General features: G+C 41.1%; 2 protein-coding genes across 3 annotated transcripts in view; both read right to left on the bottom strand.

The window, feature by feature from the left end:
- ptprq (protein tyrosine phosphatase receptor type Q) overlaps positions 1–651 on the bottom strand; it is a 47,511-nt gene extending 46,860 nt beyond the window's left edge. The window contains exon 1 of the mRNA XM_014337042.2: positions 129–651. Within this exon, the coding sequence (XP_014192528.1) occupies positions 129–173 (45 nt within the window). The 5' untranslated portion in view covers positions 174–651. The remainder of the gene's footprint in view (positions 1–128) is intronic.
- A 545-nt stretch (positions 652–1,196) lies between these two features.
- The window catches only part of otogl (otogelin-like), a 28,926-nt gene continuing 10,416 nt past the window's right edge, over positions 1,197–19,706 (bottom strand). For both annotated transcript variants that reach the window (XM_042225247.1, XM_042225248.1), the window contains 32 exons: positions 19,460–19,594; positions 19,218–19,364; positions 19,019–19,138; positions 18,697–18,813; positions 15,690–15,846; positions 15,467–15,493; positions 15,189–15,368; positions 14,808–15,086; positions 13,913–14,030; positions 13,745–13,824; positions 12,171–13,045; positions 10,714–10,891; positions 10,483–10,625; positions 10,381–10,404; positions 10,184–10,276; positions 9,906–10,095; positions 9,397–9,614; positions 8,043–8,184; positions 7,774–7,959; positions 7,469–7,681; positions 6,172–6,276; positions 5,970–6,077; positions 5,769–5,870; positions 5,578–5,682; positions 5,348–5,388; positions 5,174–5,237; positions 4,823–5,001; positions 4,116–4,220; positions 3,919–4,038; positions 3,740–3,785; positions 2,099–2,178; positions 1,197–1,978 (listed from right to left, as the gene is read on the bottom strand). In XM_042225247.1, the coding sequence (XP_042081181.1) occupies positions 1,778–1,978; positions 2,099–2,178; positions 3,740–3,785; positions 3,919–4,038; positions 4,116–4,220; positions 4,823–5,001; positions 5,174–5,237; positions 5,348–5,388; positions 5,578–5,682; positions 5,769–5,870; positions 5,970–6,077; positions 6,172–6,276; positions 7,469–7,681; positions 7,774–7,959; positions 8,043–8,184; positions 9,397–9,614; positions 9,906–10,095; positions 10,184–10,276; positions 10,381–10,404; positions 10,483–10,625; positions 10,714–10,891; positions 12,171–13,045; positions 13,745–13,824; positions 13,913–14,030; positions 14,808–15,086; positions 15,189–15,368; positions 15,467–15,493; positions 15,690–15,846; positions 18,697–18,813; positions 19,019–19,138; positions 19,218–19,364; positions 19,460–19,594 (4,878 nt within the window). In that variant the 3' untranslated portion in view covers positions 1,197–1,777. The remainder of the gene's footprint in view (positions 1,979–2,098; positions 2,179–3,739; positions 3,786–3,918; positions 4,039–4,115; positions 4,221–4,822; positions 5,002–5,173; positions 5,238–5,347; positions 5,389–5,577; positions 5,683–5,768; positions 5,871–5,969; positions 6,078–6,171; positions 6,277–7,468; positions 7,682–7,773; positions 7,960–8,042; positions 8,185–9,396; positions 9,615–9,905; positions 10,096–10,183; positions 10,277–10,380; positions 10,405–10,482; positions 10,626–10,713; positions 10,892–12,170; positions 13,046–13,744; positions 13,825–13,912; positions 14,031–14,807; positions 15,087–15,188; positions 15,369–15,466; positions 15,494–15,689; positions 15,847–18,696; positions 18,814–19,018; positions 19,139–19,217; positions 19,365–19,459; positions 19,595–19,706) is intronic.

The following is a 19,706-nucleotide window of genomic DNA, read 5'->3' on the forward strand; positions in this document are numbered from 1 at the left end:
TTGAATGCGCCCCAAATCGTTATGTAATATTTAAATCTTACTGATACAGGAAAATAACTGAGCTTAAAAGACCCAGAATGCAGTTTTAACTTATTTACAGATAACTGCTACGTGCAGGGTTACCTTACCTGACATAAACTTGCTAGTAGCCACAGGCGCTGTGTTTGACCCATTGGGAATCTCAATCCATCTCATTTAGCACACCTTCCAGGAGTGTCACTGATCCACATGGGTACATGCAGTCACTTCCACGCCCAGACACAACAGATCCTTCCTCTCGTCAGCCATTGGTCGCACAAAAAGAAAATCCAAGCCAGCTGTGCGTAAACATCAGTTGTGGAAAGTCCCAAACTATTTTGGTCGCTGACGTAAAACTGAAGAACAAGAAAAGTGAACGGGTTGAAACTTTTTCATTTTTTTTCGTGAAACCTTTTAGGTTTTACTTAGTTCAGTTACAGCTGCCTCGACGTGTTAATGCCTGGGGGGAGTCTCTTAGTTTTACTTCACATTTACGCAGAGCCAAGACTTTGAATTTAGCGCGCACTCGAAGCCAAAGTTCCCTCGAGAAGCAAGCCTCAAGTGAAGAAGGAGGCAGTCTTCCTGGGTTTGTAGGAGGAGAGAGAGATTGCGTGTGCATTAGTTCAACCCAATTTGTTCTGCCTCTTTGTCGGGATAAGAGCACTTTACCATGACAACCATGGGCACACGGCCACTCCAGTGCTGGACTCCTGAGGAGGGGGATAAGTAGAGAGATGGACATGTGGGGCATACTGAGGGGAAAAGATGTGATGGGATTTTATGAGCAATTGAGATGTCCTCACTGGGCAAAGCCGCCCGCCATGCTTCACACCTTTAAAGTAACGGTCAACCACTCGGTTAGAGCAGACAGTTCATGACTGTTTTCACGACTTTATTTAACCTCTAAAATAAGCATGTGCTGCAAATTGCTCCGAGCATTGCAGTGGTAAGAATGGTTTGGCTCTGAGGTGGGGTGTGGTGGGAGCGCTGGCCCATGTGGAATGACAGGAATGTGAAAGGGAGAAATGATTGACAGGCAAAGAGCTGACTTTACTAAGGGCTTCTGTTGTCAAGAGGTGACTCCCACTCAGCAATAACCTCTGAAAAGTGAGACATAAATATGTGTCAGCACTATTAATGCTGAACCAGAATAAGTATGTGTGTAATAAAGGTTTAATGAAAGAGAAAGTGGAGGGAGTATAAAAACATAGCAGGTCATGAGGACACAGTTTTAGACAACAGCACTGTTAAATCTTTTATTAAACTACTGTAAAAACTAAAAGGAAAGCAAAATCACATTTGAGAAAGAAATTCAACTTTTCTAAGACAACAAAGCATAAAGGCTAAATGAATCTTATAAGACAAACCAAAATTCACATACAGTGTTTAAACACAACAGCTATTTAAAAACGCAACAACATGTTCATATACTGTAGGATAAAAATCTTAGGGTACCATCAGCTGAAAGCACTAGAAGCTGAATGGGTTGGCACTGCAGGACTTACAGAAAATAAGGCTAAAGTGCGAGAAAACTATCTGAAAAACAATCCGCCTCTTAAATCGGTTATTCTCATATCTTTTAGTTACAACTATGACTCAAAGTCAGTGTTGTAAAGTGTATTAAGACAACGACAACAAAAAAAAAAGACATGGCTGGTTTTCATTTTTGTCCATTAGTAAAACAATATTCAGATATCCCCCTACCCCACCCTGTTATTTAGACGTTCTCTTCACTTGTCTTGCTCTCATTCAGCTGTTTTTAGTTCCACTGGCACGAACAGTCCAGAGGCTCTTGGAAGTTGTACTCCACGACTGTGGCATTGCGAGAGCAGTAGAGTGCGACGGAGCGGGTCTGCAGTCCACTCTCACGGCAGCATTTACAGAATCTGGCGTGACTGTTGATGTTAAAGTTGAATATGGTGGCTGATGGACATTTCCCGTCGCAGGAATATACTGTAACCTGCCAAATGAAAAACATATATTTACTAAACAAAACACAACCACAACTACTAAATGTGTTTAAAATTCTGCTTTCACAGACTCCTCATTTTCACAAGTGAATGTCTCTTTTCTCTCTCACCGGTGCATTGCTCCTGCAATCATCTTTTCTAATGGTAGTCCGGATGGCCACCCGCTTACATGTCTTGCCGTCCTCTTTACCTGCAGAGATTTTCACACAGACTAACACTCAGGAAGAAATATAGGATCCTCAGAGTAATCATAGATCCTTAACACACCAGATATTTTTAGAGAAGCCTATATACACCAAACTGTTGTGAATGCACACAGTAATGATAATATGCTCACTTTCAAATGCACTTTAATCATTACACTACAGAGACTTCACATACACACTGAAATGCCTATTCACTTTGGCTCTTTGTTGCTGAGCAGTAGGCGCTTACTTTGATTGACAGCTGGGTGATGGGTGGGGGTGTGGGACACAGGTCCCCCAGCACAGTTCCACTGAATGGCTACTGACCTAAATTTAACCTTACTTTTAAACCAATCAAAGTTTCAAAGAATTCTGTGTGGGCCTGAAATTCATGAAAAAAAACAGAAGTGCTTCTTCTAAACATTTGTGTGTGCATTACTGAAGCTTATATTATTTCACAAGAAGTGCAATTTTTATTTTATTAAGGCCTTTCTGTTACAAATAACCTAAAATGCTTTGTAGGTTATATTGTGTTTAAAGGAGAGGAAATGACAAGATAAGACACACAGACACTGAAAAAGACATAAAAAAAAAAACCATTTACACCGTACACATTCAGAATTTGAAAACACAAGGGAATGAGTCACTGAGAGCAAGGATGCCAAAGAAGTCGGAATAGTGCAAGATGGTGGTACCTGTGTCACAGTTTGTACTACCAGTAGGCGTTACAGGATTAACGGTAAATGGTAAAACACCCACTCCAGAACCTGGAAACATCGTTGGCACCGCAGCCGTCCGGTTCAAAGAACGTCAGGAGAACACAAGGTTATGTTTTGTTCAGAAAGCACAGTTTAATGTCACACACAAACACACAGCGGATGGAATCATTGCGGCCGGCATGCACATGGATGTCGCATCTTTTTTGGGTCACTCCGGGCAGCCAGCCAAGGAACGCAGTCATTTGATGTACTACAAAGCTCAGCAGGGCGAATGCTAACCCCTGCACCATCTCACATCTTCAGCGGTAAAACGCTCACTGTGAACACCTCAACTGGCCAAACAGCAAGAATAACTGCTTAAGCAGGCAAGCGGGCAAGGCTGCAACGCTGAATCCAAAGAGAGAGGAAATCTCACCACTTTATGTTTATTACAAATTTCATCCACATAGCTCAGAAGATACTTTAACTCAAACTTTTTCCAAACATCAAGATAGTTCAGTTGTGTTCACCCTTAAAGTACAGTTTCAGGAGGTTGTGAGTGTAGTGTAGTATATCCCTTTGAATGTATTGGTTAGTTAATTACTTGAGGTTTTCAGCAAGTATTTCTTCAGTTTATGCTGTGGTAGCTCTTAAATATGTCAACAGAAGGTTTTGGGGACACCAGGGAAAGCAAGGGACTGTGAAATGTACTCATAGGCCAACAGGCTTTATGTTCACCGTCTACAAAAGGCCACACCCCCAACCAGTCAGCCAATAAGCCCATCCACTGCCAAGCAACAAGGCGCTCACCCCTCTAATTGACTGCTCAAAGCGACACCAGAAGCCCTGAATAAATTTAAAGACTCACATGTCCTGCAACAGCCATCCACATAGCTCTGAACAACACCGCCATTCTGCAAAGAAGATAGGAAAGAAATACTAAAAGTTTAATATATAAGAAAAAATATCAAACTGAGCAACTTTAGATAAAAAATGAGGCATCATTAAACTCATACTTAGATATAGATTATAAGTAGCGGTCCTAACCTGAATACATTCTGTATCATTGAAAGGTGGGCAAACCACCCCAGAGGCAAGTATCACCGCTCCCACTGCAGTTTCCATGCAGTCGTAACGTGTGCAGTTCTCCACCCAGGAACTCCCTGCCTGCACACACAATCAGAATTTGCACTGCTAAAGATTTTGCTTTAATTGCACTTGGATGTGGATCTGTTCATTCTTACAGTGAAAAGCTCCGTTGTCCCGTTTTCATTAGTGAAAGTACAGGAGATATTTTTACAGGAACCACAGCACACCTGAGGGTCTGTAGATGGTACATACACCTGATGCTGAAAAGTTAAAGGAAAGGAGGACCAACAGAAAAAAGAATATAACAGGATGAGATGTGGCGCAAATGCCTCAGTTGAGATAAAACTTCAGGATTTTGCTCACATTTAAATACACTGAATACAGAGACAGTAGTCAAATGAAAATCTTGGTAATCTCCTCTTCAACCAAACTATAAATTGGAGATTGGGAGGGAAAGGAAAGCCTAACTCAAATAAAATATAGCTGTGATATGCAAACTGCTGAAAAGTTTTCACATAACTTCTTTTGCCATCTGTTTTAACTCTATTAGGCCACACATGAGATGCTATTAATTACTTTGGAGCTGACTCTTAGTAAAAGTTCAGTAAATGTAAAGGTTAATTATGGTAGCAATCAACTTCTGGTTTCAGTGAGTTCCCAGCTGAGAGAATAAGGGGCTATTTTTCACAGAGAGTCTGTTACTACCACTGTCAAATCAATACTTACAGGCTTTTCATGTAGTGCTTTTCTCCTTATGAAACTAACACAGGAAATTGCCTGATCAACGATTGATTGGATAAGAGAATATTGACCAATCAAGTGACCAGTCAAACCTGAGATTAAAGCTCCATTGGATACATACTGGTCCACATTTTTGGGAGCAGTTGACAGAGGTGATTTCCATGGCATAATAACCCGAGTCTGGATCTTTATGATGCAGGCACTGGACAGTGTAGCACAGTTCTCCCTCAAAGTACTGAACCAGAGACTGGCCTGGGCCCAGCACTGTCACCCCTTGGAAAAGACACACCTCTGCCTTCTCTGCACACACACAAACATAGAAGAAAAGATTACGCCGCATGCAAAAAGGTAACTATTAAAGCCGCTGAGCATTTTGGAAATAAAGTAGTATTAAACAGAAAGGATTTCTGCAGAGACTCTGTTGTCACACTATTATCAGGTGTCTGTGTGCTTTCAGTCATGTTGCACATACGGCATGTACGCTGAGGACAGCCACAGTTGGTGTTGCTGTCTGGAACCTCCATCAGCACCTCCCCCTGAGAGAAAAACAGATTGCTGACTTAACTGAATTTGCTCACTTTTTCCTCTTCCTTGCAGAAAAACCCGATTAGACAGTGACTTCTGATTCAGCTTTTTGCTGACTTACCACCTGACAGATGGGGAAAGAACTGTCCTCACATTGGCATTCTGGACGTGAAAGAAAAAAGTTGAAGAGGAAGGTAGTGTGAGGTTTACGCAAAGGGCATGACAGGCTTAGCAACTTCTGAGTTTACTGCAGTCATCAACACAGCAGTGAATTGACAAGTAATTATTTGGATGAGTGTGCATACGCGGGTGTGCATGTGAATGAATATGTGTGTGTTGTCGATTGTGTACCACAGTGATGCTGGGGGCAGCAATGCCCGGGAATGGCAGTTTGGACAAGAGAGAGACCAGGTGCACAGCTCACAGATGATTCAGGGCACAGATTGACATCACAGACTGCAATAAAAGGAACAAAGTATGAATATTACTTGAAAGTCAGACAAAAACATACACACACACATGAGCCTGCTCATGTAGTTTACCACAGTGGTACTGTGGACAGCAGCTGCTGGTGGTGTTCAGATCCACAGCCAGAATTTCTCCGTTCGAGCAAGTTGGAATGGGCTCGATACATGACTCACACACTGCTCAGAGAGAAAACAAACAAGAACATTCACAGATTTACTGCTGTAATTAAAGGGACCTCAAACCAGGCAGGCCTGTACACAGCAATTTAAACTCACCACACAGGTAAGAGTAGCAGCAGGACTTTTGCCCCCTGACCTCGACTAGAAACTGATCTTCCCTGCACTCTGGGGTAGACACAGGAGGGCACGCCATGGGGTCACACTCTGAGGAAGACCATTTAGTGAATGAAACTGTTTAATCCAAATGTTATATCTGACAGAAAGTTTATAAAATGTAATGATGAAAGTTTGTTCTTACCACAGCGGTACTCTGGACAGCAGGAAAGAGCGCTGTAACCGATCACTAGCCTGTTCCCATTATCACAAGGTGGAGCTTCACTATCACAGATGGTCATGTTGCAGTCTAAAAGTAGTGAAGGATTGCTCATTTAATGGGTATTACTTTATACTGATGAAAATGATTTTTGGTCTCTGAAATTGGTGTAAATTATGGTGGTATACTTTGCGAACTATTTGAGGACACACTTTTATTAAGCTAAACTCATTCATTCATTCATTTATTTATTGTCATTGTCAGAGAACAATGAAATTGCGTTTGGGGCTTCCGTACAACCCGTGAATAAAATAAAGAAGAAAATAATAAATACCCCTTAAAACCCAAGTGTAAATATTTAACCCAGTGTGACTGCAGTGCAATAAGACAATCCTTAACAACAACATGAGAACATGACAAGTAATGTTCATAAGAAATTCAGACAAAGACCTGAGAAACATGACAAAGTATAACAATGCAACCCGTTCAATATTATTGTACTGTGAGATATGATGTCAGATATGATAGTTATCTAAACATCTGGTGAAACATCATCAATGTCGTATCTCACTATAATAATATGCAAAATCTCTGTCTATGTGTTTGTTTGTTCCTTTGTCCACAAAGTCCTCGTAAAACATATGAAGTTGAGCAACCAGATTTGGCTCAGAGGTGGATTTTAGGCCTCTGGATTGTTTTTTTATATCAGATATTATGATGTTGTCATATAAAAATGATACATTTTTATTTGTTTATTTATTTATTTTTATTTCTGCACTTCTAACACCTTATTAAACACATCATTGAATTTCCATTTAAGAACAATAACAGGTTCAAAAGGAGAATTATGCATGATATGCTATGATGCCATCTCGTTGCCTGGCAACCCTCTAGGCTAAATTTACCGGTACCTGCTTTAGCCTTTCATAATACTTTATGCACCTACTGTTGTAGGTGCATAAAGTATTATGGAAGCATGCTATCCTATCAACAATAATAACTCATTTATATCCACAAAAAGCTTAATTATACGCCTAGCAACCACGTAGCAACTGATAATATTGCCCCATTTTATCATTTATAAAACATCTCCCACAACTAGTTTTTTACTTTTCTCAATGTGATTAAGTATATCTGCTAGCCAACAGTACAACCAGACAAAACAATACTGTAGCATGGTCATGTACTAGTTAGTTACTAGTTAGTTACTAGTAAAAAAAAAAAAGGTAAAACCTAAAGATGAATCAAAGATAAAAGATAAACGGGGACAGTTGCAACTCACCACAGATCTTCTTTGGGCAGCAGGCTCCTTCTTCCAGCACATCCAGCACATACTCTCCCTCTCTCTCACACAGTGGAGTAGGCACAGCGCTGCAGTCTGGTTCCACAGCCACCACAGAGCCATTTTCCATACACTTGTAGAGACAGCAGCTCCGAGCAGAGCCATTCCACACCTCGCCTGGGGCCCGGGGGTTACCCTCATTATCTGTGCACACTGGATACAGCAGAACCAAACAAAAACAATAACAAACTTACGCAGCATCTTAGACATTGCAGTGTTCATCACAAGGGCAAGTAATAACTCACCGCAACGGTCCTCGGTTACACAGTAAGGTGAATCAGCACGGTGCAGGATAGTTCCACTGCGGCACACACACTCTTCTCTGATGAAGGAACAGGTAGTCTCTTCGTAGTAATCTCTGTTTAGACAAGTGCGGCTGGTGCAAGTGCTCACACATGGCTGATACTCCTTACCAGGGGGACACCGGAGTGCTGCAAGATTACAATGCATGAGAAAACAAAAACCATGAATGAGTTCATCTGAGTATGTCATTTTTTATGCTGTGTCTCCTTACGGCAGAAGTTGTGTCGTCTCCAGTTGATGCAGACTTGATGTGTGTAGCAGACCGCCACGTAGGCTGCCAAGAAGTCACACTGGTGGTCCTTGTAATGAAGGTCACCTGCCCAAATGATGTCACAGAACTGCTCCGGAGGCACCTGAAAAAAACACAAGCAGGGCATGAAAGGGTGAGTGGGTTTTTAATCAACAAACCACATATCGTGTCACGGCACTGGGTCTGTTGACCCAGTGTTTGGGTTTTTGGTTTAACTTATACTCCTTGAATGGTGGTTTTCTGTTTGTATTGTATTTATAGTTCTTAGTTTTGGGTTTCTGTTCTGTTTCTGTGCCTCCTCTGTGTTCTTGGTGAAGGTTTAATTCTGTTCTCCGTATGTTGTATGTTTAGTATTAGTTATCTGTCTTTATGTCTTCCCTGTGTCCCATGTCTTGTTACTTTTGTCTCTGTTCTTCATGTTCCCTCTGTTCCAGAGTCTGTCATGTTTCCACGTCTGTGTAGTCTGCGTCTTTGGCTCGTGCTTCCTGTTTTACTTTGACAGTCTATGTCCTATGTCAGTGTATTCTTCGTTGTTTCTGTTGTCTCATTATGTCACATTAGCTCCAGCTGTACTTCCCTCCTGTTTTCCATTCCCTCGTTACTCTCTGGTGTATTTAAGCCCTGTGTTTTCCTCTGTTGGTTGTCGCGTTGTACTCGTATCCTCACAATGCTGTGTGCGGTCTCAGTGCTCCCAGTTTCCTAGTTTTTTCAGTTCCTTGTTTCCATGTTCAGGGTTTTGGTTGGTTTTCATGAGTTTATTTAATGGAGTGTTTTTCCCAGCAATAAAGCTGCCGTTTTAAGTTATGTTTCCATGTTCCAGTCCTGCATTTGTGTCTTCCCTTTTGCCTGCCACAGCACACACCATGGCATATCCTCACATTTGGTATTTTTGCATGATGAATACTTGAAATAACAAAGCTTTTTCAAAAGTGCCTTAGCTTTTCCTTTTGACCAGCAAATCAGTTAAATGGACTGGTTCTTACATAGCACTTTTCTACTCCTCATTCAAAGCACAAGAAGTCTCATTCAGCCATTCATACAAGCAGCTTTTTCTAAGTCTAAGTGCTTTCACACTCCAGTGACCGTATCAGAAGCAACTTCAGGTTCACTATCTTGCCAAAAGACACTTTGGGATGCTGACTTGAGCAACCAGGGATCGAACAACCATCTTTCCAATTAGTAGATGACCTGCTCTGCTTCCTGGGCCACTGCAACCCCATTTACTCTCCTGCTACCGTTTTTAATGCAAAAGGCAAATGACAAAGTAACTTAGCACATTCACTACAATCAAGGTTTTGAAAGCACTGCTGGGTACCTTGCCGTGGCATGGTGTGAAAGCGCTTTGGTAAAGCATAGAGAGACAGGTGGAGCAGTCGCCAGTGGTGCAGTTGTCTCCGACCCTGCGTGTGTGTTCGGTCTCATCGGTGGTGTGGACTCTCCATGCCTGTAGGAAGATCATCATGTCTCCCAACTCTCTCACCACTGTGCCATTGGGCAGTTTCAGGTCATCTTCTGGGTTCCCATCGCAGCAACCTGGCATAGTGGACAGACAGGTTTGTGTGTGTATGTATGTGTGTGTGTGTACAGCAAATGAGCAATAAAAATGTCAAGTGACATGGTGTCTGCCTAATTAAACCAAATAGCTCTCGACATCTCAAATTGTCATATCCCATAATGATTCAAGTCAAAGTGATGCTGCAGTTTAGACATTAAACCTTTAAGGGCCTAAAGATGGCACTTAGATAAAAGAGGCTGATGTTGGTGCTGATGTAGTCAAAGCCAGTGGGTATGTGTGTGTATGGGTGCATGTATATGACAGCTCACCACACAGGCCTCGAGTGGGCACAGATGTATTATTAGGAGCAATATACTGTAGCACCATAATGCCCGTGCTATGATACCACTGTATACTGATCCCGCCAGGTGTGTGGATAAGGTACATGCTTCCTGTATCTTCCACATAAAGGGACTGACGTGAGAATGGAAGTCTAGCAGGTCTGTAATTTACTGTAACCTAGAGACCAATGTAAAGAATGCAAGCATATTATTTATGTAGGCTAAATTGAATATGTCTTGGGATTAAAGCTGGTAAAAATAATCACCTTCCGATCGAGTCGGTTGATTATAATTCTGTAGAAAGAGGTAGTAATGTTCAGCTTCTTAAAACAAAGTCCAGATGTTCCACCTGTAGGGCTCTGCAGGAAACATTAAAGAGTAGTCATAATGAGATAATAATACAACAGCTTTGATGCAAGTATAACTGCAGGGAATAACACGGAAGAATTGAAGCTGTACTCACAGTTCGCCTGATGGAATTCACACTCTGAAAAAACGTCAATGTAAGCCATTAACATCTGCTTTTTAGTATATTAGACTTAATTGCATTTACTTTATATAATACCTGACTAGTTGGACATTTCTCCACAGTGCCAATAATAGTCTCTCTGGGCAGGTTAACCAAGATGTAGGAGCCATTGTCGTACAAGGCTACATTATTACCATCAAATGTGATCACACGCAGGTCTGACATTACAGTGCAGCGACCTGTGAAAGCCAAACAGATTATCAAGGCAAAAGAAAACTTTCATACCATTTCATACCAAGTTATTTTAGTGCATATAGCTAAACTTACACGGGCACTGCCACTGCGGACAGCAGGGGTCTGTGTTAACCAGGATAGGCATGCCCAGCAGACTGCACTGAGGTTGGGTGGTGTTGTAGCGACAGTGAAGAGAAGAGTTGTGAAGCAGCAGCTCTCCATTAAAACAGATCAGCTCAACACACTCATCAATGCGATAGGAGTATGGGGGCTGTGGATGCAAATAAACACGTTCTGTTTTTAAAAGCTGAGCTGGCTTAAACTTCATTATCATCATCAAACACACATATTTAATTTCTACATAATGATTTATGTTTTTTCTTTCAGCCCAACCCATTATTGCTTAGAATACAGTATGTGTATGCAGATTAACTATGCATTATTCTGCATAACAGGCAGCACTGTGGCACGGTGGTTAGCACTGTTGCTGCACAGCAAGAAGGTCCTGAGTTCAATTCCACAATCAGGCCAGGGTCTTTCTGTGTGGAGTTTGCATGTTCTCCCTGGGTGCTCTGGCTTCCTCCCACAGTCCAAACACATGCACTTACCATGTCTTAGGTTAATCGATCAATCAAAATTGCTCATAGGTGTGAATGTGAGTGCAAATGGTTGTCTGTCCCTGTGTGTTAGCCCTGCAACAGACTGGCCCTGCGACCCTGAAAAGGGCAGAAGTGAATGGATATTCTGTATAGCAATAATGATGAAAATGAGTTTTCAGTAGTCATTTAAAAGAAATAATGGAGTGAGCCAACCTGACCGACTAAGGAAGACTGTTCCACGGTTGGGCCCAACAACCTCAAAAGCACGATCACCTCCAGTTTTAAAATCAGAGCGAGGGACAGTTAGGAGGCTCTGGTTAGAGGATCAGAGAGGCCGGCAGCTCTGATAAGGTTTCAGAAGCTCTGCTATATAAGCAGGGACTTGTCCATGTAAAGCTTTATGCTAGTAATAGAATTTTAAAGCTGATTCTGAGTTTCACTGGAAGTCAGTGAAAGGCCACAAGAATAGGTGTGATATGTGACTGGCGCACAGGTAATGCAGAAATGTTGCCTTTATGGTACGAGGACCGATCAAGCCTTTCTGAAATGAAAGGCTCATTGTGAGTCAGAAAGCATTTCTTAATTTTTAATAGTAGGTATAATTTGTTTTGACACATAACGGTATGAACAGTAGCACCAGCATCAATTTAAAAAAACACGACTGAATTTCACTGCTTTTAGAGAGCTAGTATTGTGGATGCTTACTGTGACACTTATTTTACTACAAGATTACAACAGAACTATTAAAGATGTCAACAGCAACCTGGACTGTTCGTAGCATTTTGCTTATATTTTAAAGCCTATTCATACTAAATAATCACGTAAGGAATCTATGATGATTTAAGTAATTATTTAAAATTGCTACCATGATTTCTAAAGTTTAACAAGGACGGGTATTTTCATGCACGTTTATATTTGTACATATATAATAAACTAAAACAAAAGACTTACTGTACAGGGAATAGTGGGCAAAAGGAAAGGGTGAGTGGTTGATGTTTCCTCTGTTACAGGAATGGTTGCAGGACTTGTGACTATCTCTGTAGTTACAGGCTCAGTGGTGGGCTCGATGGTTGTAGGAGGGGGTGCTGTAGTTGTTGGAGTGTCTGTTGGAGTGGTGGCCTCTGTGGCGACAGTCGTATCTGCTGGAGGAGGTTGAGGAGTGGTTGTGGATTTGGTAGTGGTTTCAGGTTCAAAAGTAGCTGAGGTGGAGGTAGTTGTAACAACTGTAGTGGGTGGTAAGGTGGGGGATGTTGGAAGAGGCAGGGATGTGGATGGTGCGGTAATGGTGGTGGAGGTAGGAATTGAGGGTGAGGTATGGGAGGGACGAGAAGTAGTGGAGGGGGCGGTAGTGGCTCCAGTGGGTACAGTGGAAGGCGTTGCAGAGGTAACTGTTGTAGTCACCATAGTAGTTTGCGTTTGAGTGGGGGTTGTTTCAGTTGTCCTGAGAGTGGTGCTTTCTGTCGGGGTTGTGGGAGTGAGAGTAGTTGAAACAATAGTGGTGGGAGTAGCAGATGGAGACGTGGATGAAGTTGGGGTGAGCAGAGTGGTGACACGCTCAGTGGCTAATGTTGTGCTGGGAGTAGTAGCAGGAGTGGTGGTGGTAGAAGTGGCAGTGGTTGTTGTGGACCTGATAGTAGTGGAGGTGGTAGTGGTGGCTCTAGTAGTGGTGGTGGTTGTAGTGGTTGTTGTCGGCCTTGTGGTGGTAGTGGTGGTGGTGGTAGTAGAAGTTGTTGTTGTAGTCGTAGGTATTGGCAGTGGTGCTGTAGTAGTCCTGTTAGACCGCGTCACATATGCAAACGGGGTTGGAGTTGGGGGAAGAGACACACCTGGAGAAGACGTTTATTATAACAGGCAAATATTTTCAATTGAAAATGATTAAAACCATCGTCATATACAGAGAAAACCAAGAAAAAATATAAACTTGGCACAAAAGTAAGGACATTTATGTCTGATTGATTATTTCTTTGTCATAATTCTGCTTCTTGGCAATAAACCTTACACTGTTGAATTGCTTGTTTATTTCCACTTAAATGGTGCCACAAAATGCATTTTTGAATTGAGTAGCAGTGTTGAGTATGTGGGTTAAAAAACTTTGGTGTGGTTTATTTTATTGGGTGTTTGAAGTGTGAAGTAATAAGACATATTGGCAATTTAACCATTTTTTCAGTAGCATGTGGAAGAACCATATACAGCCAAGTAATGCTGCAGCTTGGTTGTTGTCTTATGGCATGAGACCAATCCAGATCAGTCAAACATGGCATGCTTGCAGTAGACACCAACTGACAGCTGTAGTACGGTCCATGTTGCTGCTCAATTCACAAATGTATTTTCCTTACAATTAAGAGAAATAAAAAGGCTTTCCAAAATATAAGATTTTTTATAAGTGCTGTTACAGCTAAGCAATAACTTACCAAACATAAATCTCTTTGCTTTTTGTACTAAGTTTATTTTTTGGTATATGAGAAAACCATATCTTTTTTCTTTTTTTTTTTACAGCAACTTAAAATAAAAATGGCTGTACTCACAGTCCTCTGTGTAGACACATCTTCTAGTGACTTCATCAAGGACCATGTTCTTTGGACATCGTGGAAAGCAACCTTCTACACTGTAAAATACAAAACTACTTCAATACTTGCGTCGAGCACACATTATGCTGATTTTATTATTGCTTTTTAATTAGCCAAGCCTCTTACGGAGGAAGAAACTGGCAGCGTGTAGCATCTGGGTCACTGCACGTGGGGACACAAGGACTTGCACAGGACTGGTAGCGCCACTCACACATCATACGGTAAGGTATTACAAAAGTGCTCTCTGCAAGAAGAGAGGAAACATACCTTATTAGTCAGCATTTGTATGTACAGCATGCATCTATAAAAGGTATACAGTGGCTCCAAAAAGTTATTTGGACAAGTAAAAAGAGCTAAATTCATACGGAAAATATGGATTTACATCACATTACGGGCTCAGGCAAGTTCAGGTACAGCTGTCTTGATTTTTAGCTTATGAATGGTTTCTATTCATAAGATAATATTTAAGCTGAGTTGTCCTTGCTGCTTTTTATCACCTGTTTCTGATTTGATTTTGCACAGAGTCATGCAGACCAATCTGCAGCTGGTGTTCCTGTGTCTGCTTCTCTTCTCACGGATGTTTAACAATATATATTCAAAGTGTTCCTGTGTGCAAGCAAATGATGCTTGAATTTTTCTTCACATTTTAATTGATGTTCAACCAACAAGTTTCAAGGTGATTTTGAAATGTAACAAATTTATTAAGTCAGTTGCTCATCAGTTCAAACATATGCCTCTAGCAATGCAACCAATGGTGGAGTTTAGCTCATCACATTAGGAATTGGCATGGTCCACTAAGTTTAACAATCAGAACCTGTCCAGCTTGCCATTTAGAGCACTGTGTTCATGCTTTCTCCCTCCTGGTGATTTATTTATTTCTTTTAATAGAAACCTTCCCGTTAAATTGTCCTAAATGCATTTTATGGTTTAAATACTAGTTTATCTAACATTTTATAAAAAAAAGAACTGGGTCATTCTGATATGTTTTTGGGGCCACTGTATATATGCGTGTGTTTCTGACCCTCCAGTGTGAAGCTGCTGCTGGCTTTGAAGCCCTGTGAGGTGTCGTATCTCTGGGCTCGTGCAGCAGTGCGTGTGAGTGTCAAAAAAACTCCGGGCTGGGCCACAAGCTCAAATGAAGTGTGACCTGGGAGAATCAGCCCCTGGTGCTGGATAAAGGTTGCTCTACGACTGAACTCCACCCCTCGACTCCACTGCTCCAACTGCAGACGGCTGCGCCCTGACACAACAAGGAAGTAGTTGGGTCTCTCTGCAGACTCCAGCGACACCATGGGAACACCTACAAATAGTCGTAATCATAATCAACGTAATTTATGCAGAAAATAAACACATATCAATGTATAATAATAATAATAATAATAATAACAATGCAGATGCTCACGTGATGTTCTGTCCTTCTGCAATCCTGCTGTGATCATGAAGTTGAACAGTAGACCTGGGGCAGGCAACTGCCCTGGTCTTTCTCTTACCAGGGGAAAAACAGAGCTGCTGGTACGATTCACTCCAAACATGGTGTCTTTATAGACTGCACTCACCAAGGAAAATGGGCCATCGCCTAGCTCTGTGATGTGAGAGAGCGAAAGAGGAAATGAATGATAAGATGGCAGGGAATAAGAGTAAGGTTTACAAATCTGGTAGAAGATTCTCAGTTAAACATACCTTGATTGTAGTACTCGCAATCATAGGCTGAAAGACAGTCCAGAAGAGTAAAATGTAAGATATAACAGAAGAATTATTTAATCTTGTGAAAAATGGCAAAATATTGACTGATGCAAAGAGTGTCTACAGAAAATGGGTCAAAGAGGTAAGCAAAGGTCACGTCCCTGGCCCACACAGCAGAAGCCTGTATTGTATTTGTCTGTCTGTGTATGTATGTACTCACGACAGACAGAAGGTGATCTCCAGTGAATTGTGACCCCCTGCTGACAGCATTTGTATGCGTATGCAGCGATGGACGTGCAGAGACACTCACAGTCTCCCCCACGGTTACAATTGCAAGTGTCTGTTAGGCAGTTCCTGTAGAACCAGGCCACATCAACCTGAAAGGGTACACACAGAAAGATATCCACACAAACAATCATGAAATGAACGAGGCCAAATCTCGCTGGGAGAAACTGAGGGAGGTCTTATTTTTCGGAGGGGGGGGGAGTTGTTTTAAATAATTCAGACAGGAAAGACCGATGATATCGGGACAAAGAAATGTGGGTCAACCTCTGGTGCAGAAGGTATCAGATGAACTCTATGACAAACTATGCATCAGCAATGAGTTGGTGTGGCCAAAGGGAAGGTTAACTCTGTCTTTGACACTGGCTACTATGATGTACATAAACAGGAGCAAATAATACTTTTCTGTATTACTATAATTTTAGAAAATATAACAAGTAGAGACGTGTGCTGCAACCAGGTTGGAGCAACAAGGTTACAATTAATATTCAGATGTTAGCATTTTACTAGAATGTTATTATGAAACACATTTAATAAGCCCTTTCTGTGCCCCTGATGCATATTATTATTTCTCTTCTTGTAAAATTTTATTTTCAACAACACTAACAACAATAAATCTGTCACTTTTACCCCAGTGCTTGTCAGAGGCTAATAACAAACAGGTACATGTTTCACAGGACATGTGAATCATATTTTGTCCTATAATTTGTAAACATCTGTCACATTATCAGCGTAGACAGAGACAGATTTCAAAGTTGTGAATGGTTATTGTTATATTCTGGAACTGATAAGGTATTGATACCACTGATTGGTATCAAACCTCCAGGAACTGCCTGCATTCTTTAATCACATGATGCCGGGCATGCTTTTGCACCGGAGGAACCCAGGACCCACTGCACCAGCGTGACGTCGGACGATATCAAGGATTTCACCTTGATATCTTATGGCAGTCAGGATGCCATTGCTTAGCCTGTAGAGGTCTGTGTGTCTCTCCTAATTCTGGTATTCTATGGCAAATCAGGCTCCACAGTGCCAGGCCGTGAGCACATGGCCAACTAGACAAGGTTAGGGTGTTAGGCATAAAAGTGTTCCTTTTTTCGGAATTTTAAAGAGCAGTATATTTACTTCGTATCTCTCCCAGTGATGAGGGTTTTTTTTGTTTTTGTTTGTATTTTAGTTGTTGTCTATTTTTAGAATTGTTTGTAGAAGTGGTCTCGACAGTGTTTGTGTTATGCATTCCTGTCTTATACCACGTTTATGCTTTGGTCCCTTTTGTCTCCTTGTCTCCTATTATCTCCTATATTGTTTAGTGTTGGTAAGAGCATCTGATTTCCTGTTTTACATTGAACGTTTTTGTTTCCTCTGTGTCTTATCCGCCTTTCCTTGATTCCTCGATTGTTTTCATCCATTGTTAATTGTGTTCACCTGTGTCCCTCTAACCCCTGTTGATTAGATGTCTTTACTCTTTGGGATTGTTATTGTTTGGTTTCTACTTGCATCAGCCAATAAAATGCTCATTTTCATATAATTAGTGGTTTCATGTGTCTACATTTGGGTACTGCACACTACATCAACAGACCAGCTGTGACAGCCTTACTATTAAAGACTGAATGCCAGCTCAACACTAACATGAGTTAAAACTCACTGGGCCTGGATCTAGCTGTACAGAAATATTTCCAAAGTTAGCTCAGTACTGCCTTGGGATATTAATGTTTTTATTTATCCTTGCCTTAATTACTGCAAATCTAGATTTGTATCTTAAAGCATTTACTGAAAATCATTTGGTTCAGAATGAGGCAGTGAGGCACATATATGATACTAAATGAGAAGAACACATTACCCTATTCTTGCTGAATTGCACAGACTGACATGCTTTATATGAATATATGCTTCATAATTTAGTTCAGTTCTGCTTTTAACATTAAAAGCATGCCATGGCATAGCAGAGTCTTGTATATCTGAACTCATCACCCTGTATTCTCCACTACGACCACTCATATCTTTTGACCGACTGCACTTAATTATCCCACCATCGAAACTGAGAACAAAGAGGAACTGTGCTTCTGACATTTTAAATCCTGCTCTGTGGGATTGCCTCCCGCTTATTATCAGGTCTGCTGTGTCTGTACCATATTTTAAAATGTATTGATTTACATTTTTATAGTCTTCTGTCTGCAAGCATGATTCTTTTTCTGTTGAGAATTCATTGTAATCTATATTTTTTGCTTTTGATCAATTAATACATTAAAACTGCTGTTTCCTCAAATAAATCTGTTTTAGTGCAAAAGAATACAAACATACTTTAAATAAGTGCTAAAAAAGTAGCAGGAATTCAGAAATATCTCAAAGGAATATACTACTAAATGATGTTACTCTAAAGGTTGCTTCAAGGGAACGTATTTGTCTTCACTGAACATGACAAGAACGTGAATCAGATCAGATCAAAGAGGGCACATTAAGTTTAATAAGAAAAATGAATTTATTGCAAAGAATATAAGACAGAGAGAAATTTGTTTGAACACAGACATGTTCAAAGATTGACTTTTGCTTTATTATGATAATCTCTACTGAACCTCTTAGTTAATTCTAAATGTATGTATTTTCTGAAATGTAGTTTAAGCAATGAAGTGAAATGGACTCTCCACTGGTTGATAGTGATGGCTAAAAAACTGTACATAAAAACATGGCTCCATCTACTGGTCATAAATTGAAATATAACACTATAATAAACACTAGGTGTGCCCTATTTGAATTTGAGTGGCAAGCTTGTGAATGTCTTTAAAGAGTGTGCTTACCAGGATTAGTTAAGAGTTGTTCCTATAACCCCTTATTAATCCCTATAGCTCCCTTTTTCAAATGATATAACCTTTTCATAGCTGCAGTCTCTCTATACACAGGTTTCTGTGTTTGTGTGTGTTTATATGTGTCACTTGAATGGCACTTACAACATTGTGACAAGGTGCAAAGACATCGCTGTAGAGGAGAGCGCACTCTCTTTTGGCGTACGGCTGTCTCCCTAAGTCCCCTTCACATGGTCGCTCAAGTACATAGTCGCTTTCACACTAAAATACAGAAAACACACACACACGGAAAGCGATCAAGTGTCTGATTACTCTTAAATATCACGGTGTACTCGAGGGAGACGGGCACAGGGAGCAGGGAGGTAGAGAGGTAGTGAGTTTGAGGGTGATGGACAAAGACAGAAAGAGAAAAGAGGGCAAAAGAAGAATCAATGAAGGGGAGTAGAGGAAATGAGCTGACTCATACCTGTCCCAGGGCCCAGCTATCGCCGAATGTCTGTGCATTACTGACTTCCATGTGGCTGGAGGTGGTCATATCATTCGCTGTCACACTGTCAAAATTTCCACATAACCCACTGAGAAGACCCTGGAGCGAAAAAGCAGACAACTTGTCATATTTTTCTTATAACAACACTTCGAATTTCAGATGTGCTACTAGTACACGCCTTCCACTGAGGTCCAGCTCTGATGTGCACAGTCGTCTTGCGGTCCCAAAGGATGGTCAGGTCCTGATTTGAGAAGTGGATGACAGTGTAGTAGCCGGCTTTCCAGAGCTCAAACTCTGACCCTCGACCAACAACAGTGGAAGGGCTCTAACACAAAATAAACCAGGTAGCGTGACATCAGCAGGATTCACTGGATTTTACTGAAATATTTCAGCTTGTTACTGTGTTTGTATTATCCATACAAGGTTGCCAGAATTGTCAGTGAAGTAGATCTTGGTAAGTCCCACGTGAATGACCAGGATTTTCATGCACACAATGCCGCTCTCATAGCAGTCTTTGTTTTGGGCAACAATGGATACCTCGGTCTCTCCTGCACTCTGATGAGAGGAGAAGGCAAAATATTACTACTGTAAGGAAAGTTGTGGTTTTTTTAGCAAACACAACAAAATACTTTTGTTTTGTTTTTTGTCTGTTCAAAATTTTCCTCAC

The sequence above is a fragment of the Haplochromis burtoni genome, unplaced genomic scaffold, assembly GCF_018398535.1.
Source record: "Haplochromis burtoni strain Fernald_Lab_line unplaced genomic scaffold, NCSU_Asbu1 Contig_164, whole genome shotgun sequence".
Taxonomy (NCBI): Eukaryota; Metazoa; Chordata; class Actinopteri; order Cichliformes; family Cichlidae; genus Haplochromis; species Haplochromis burtoni.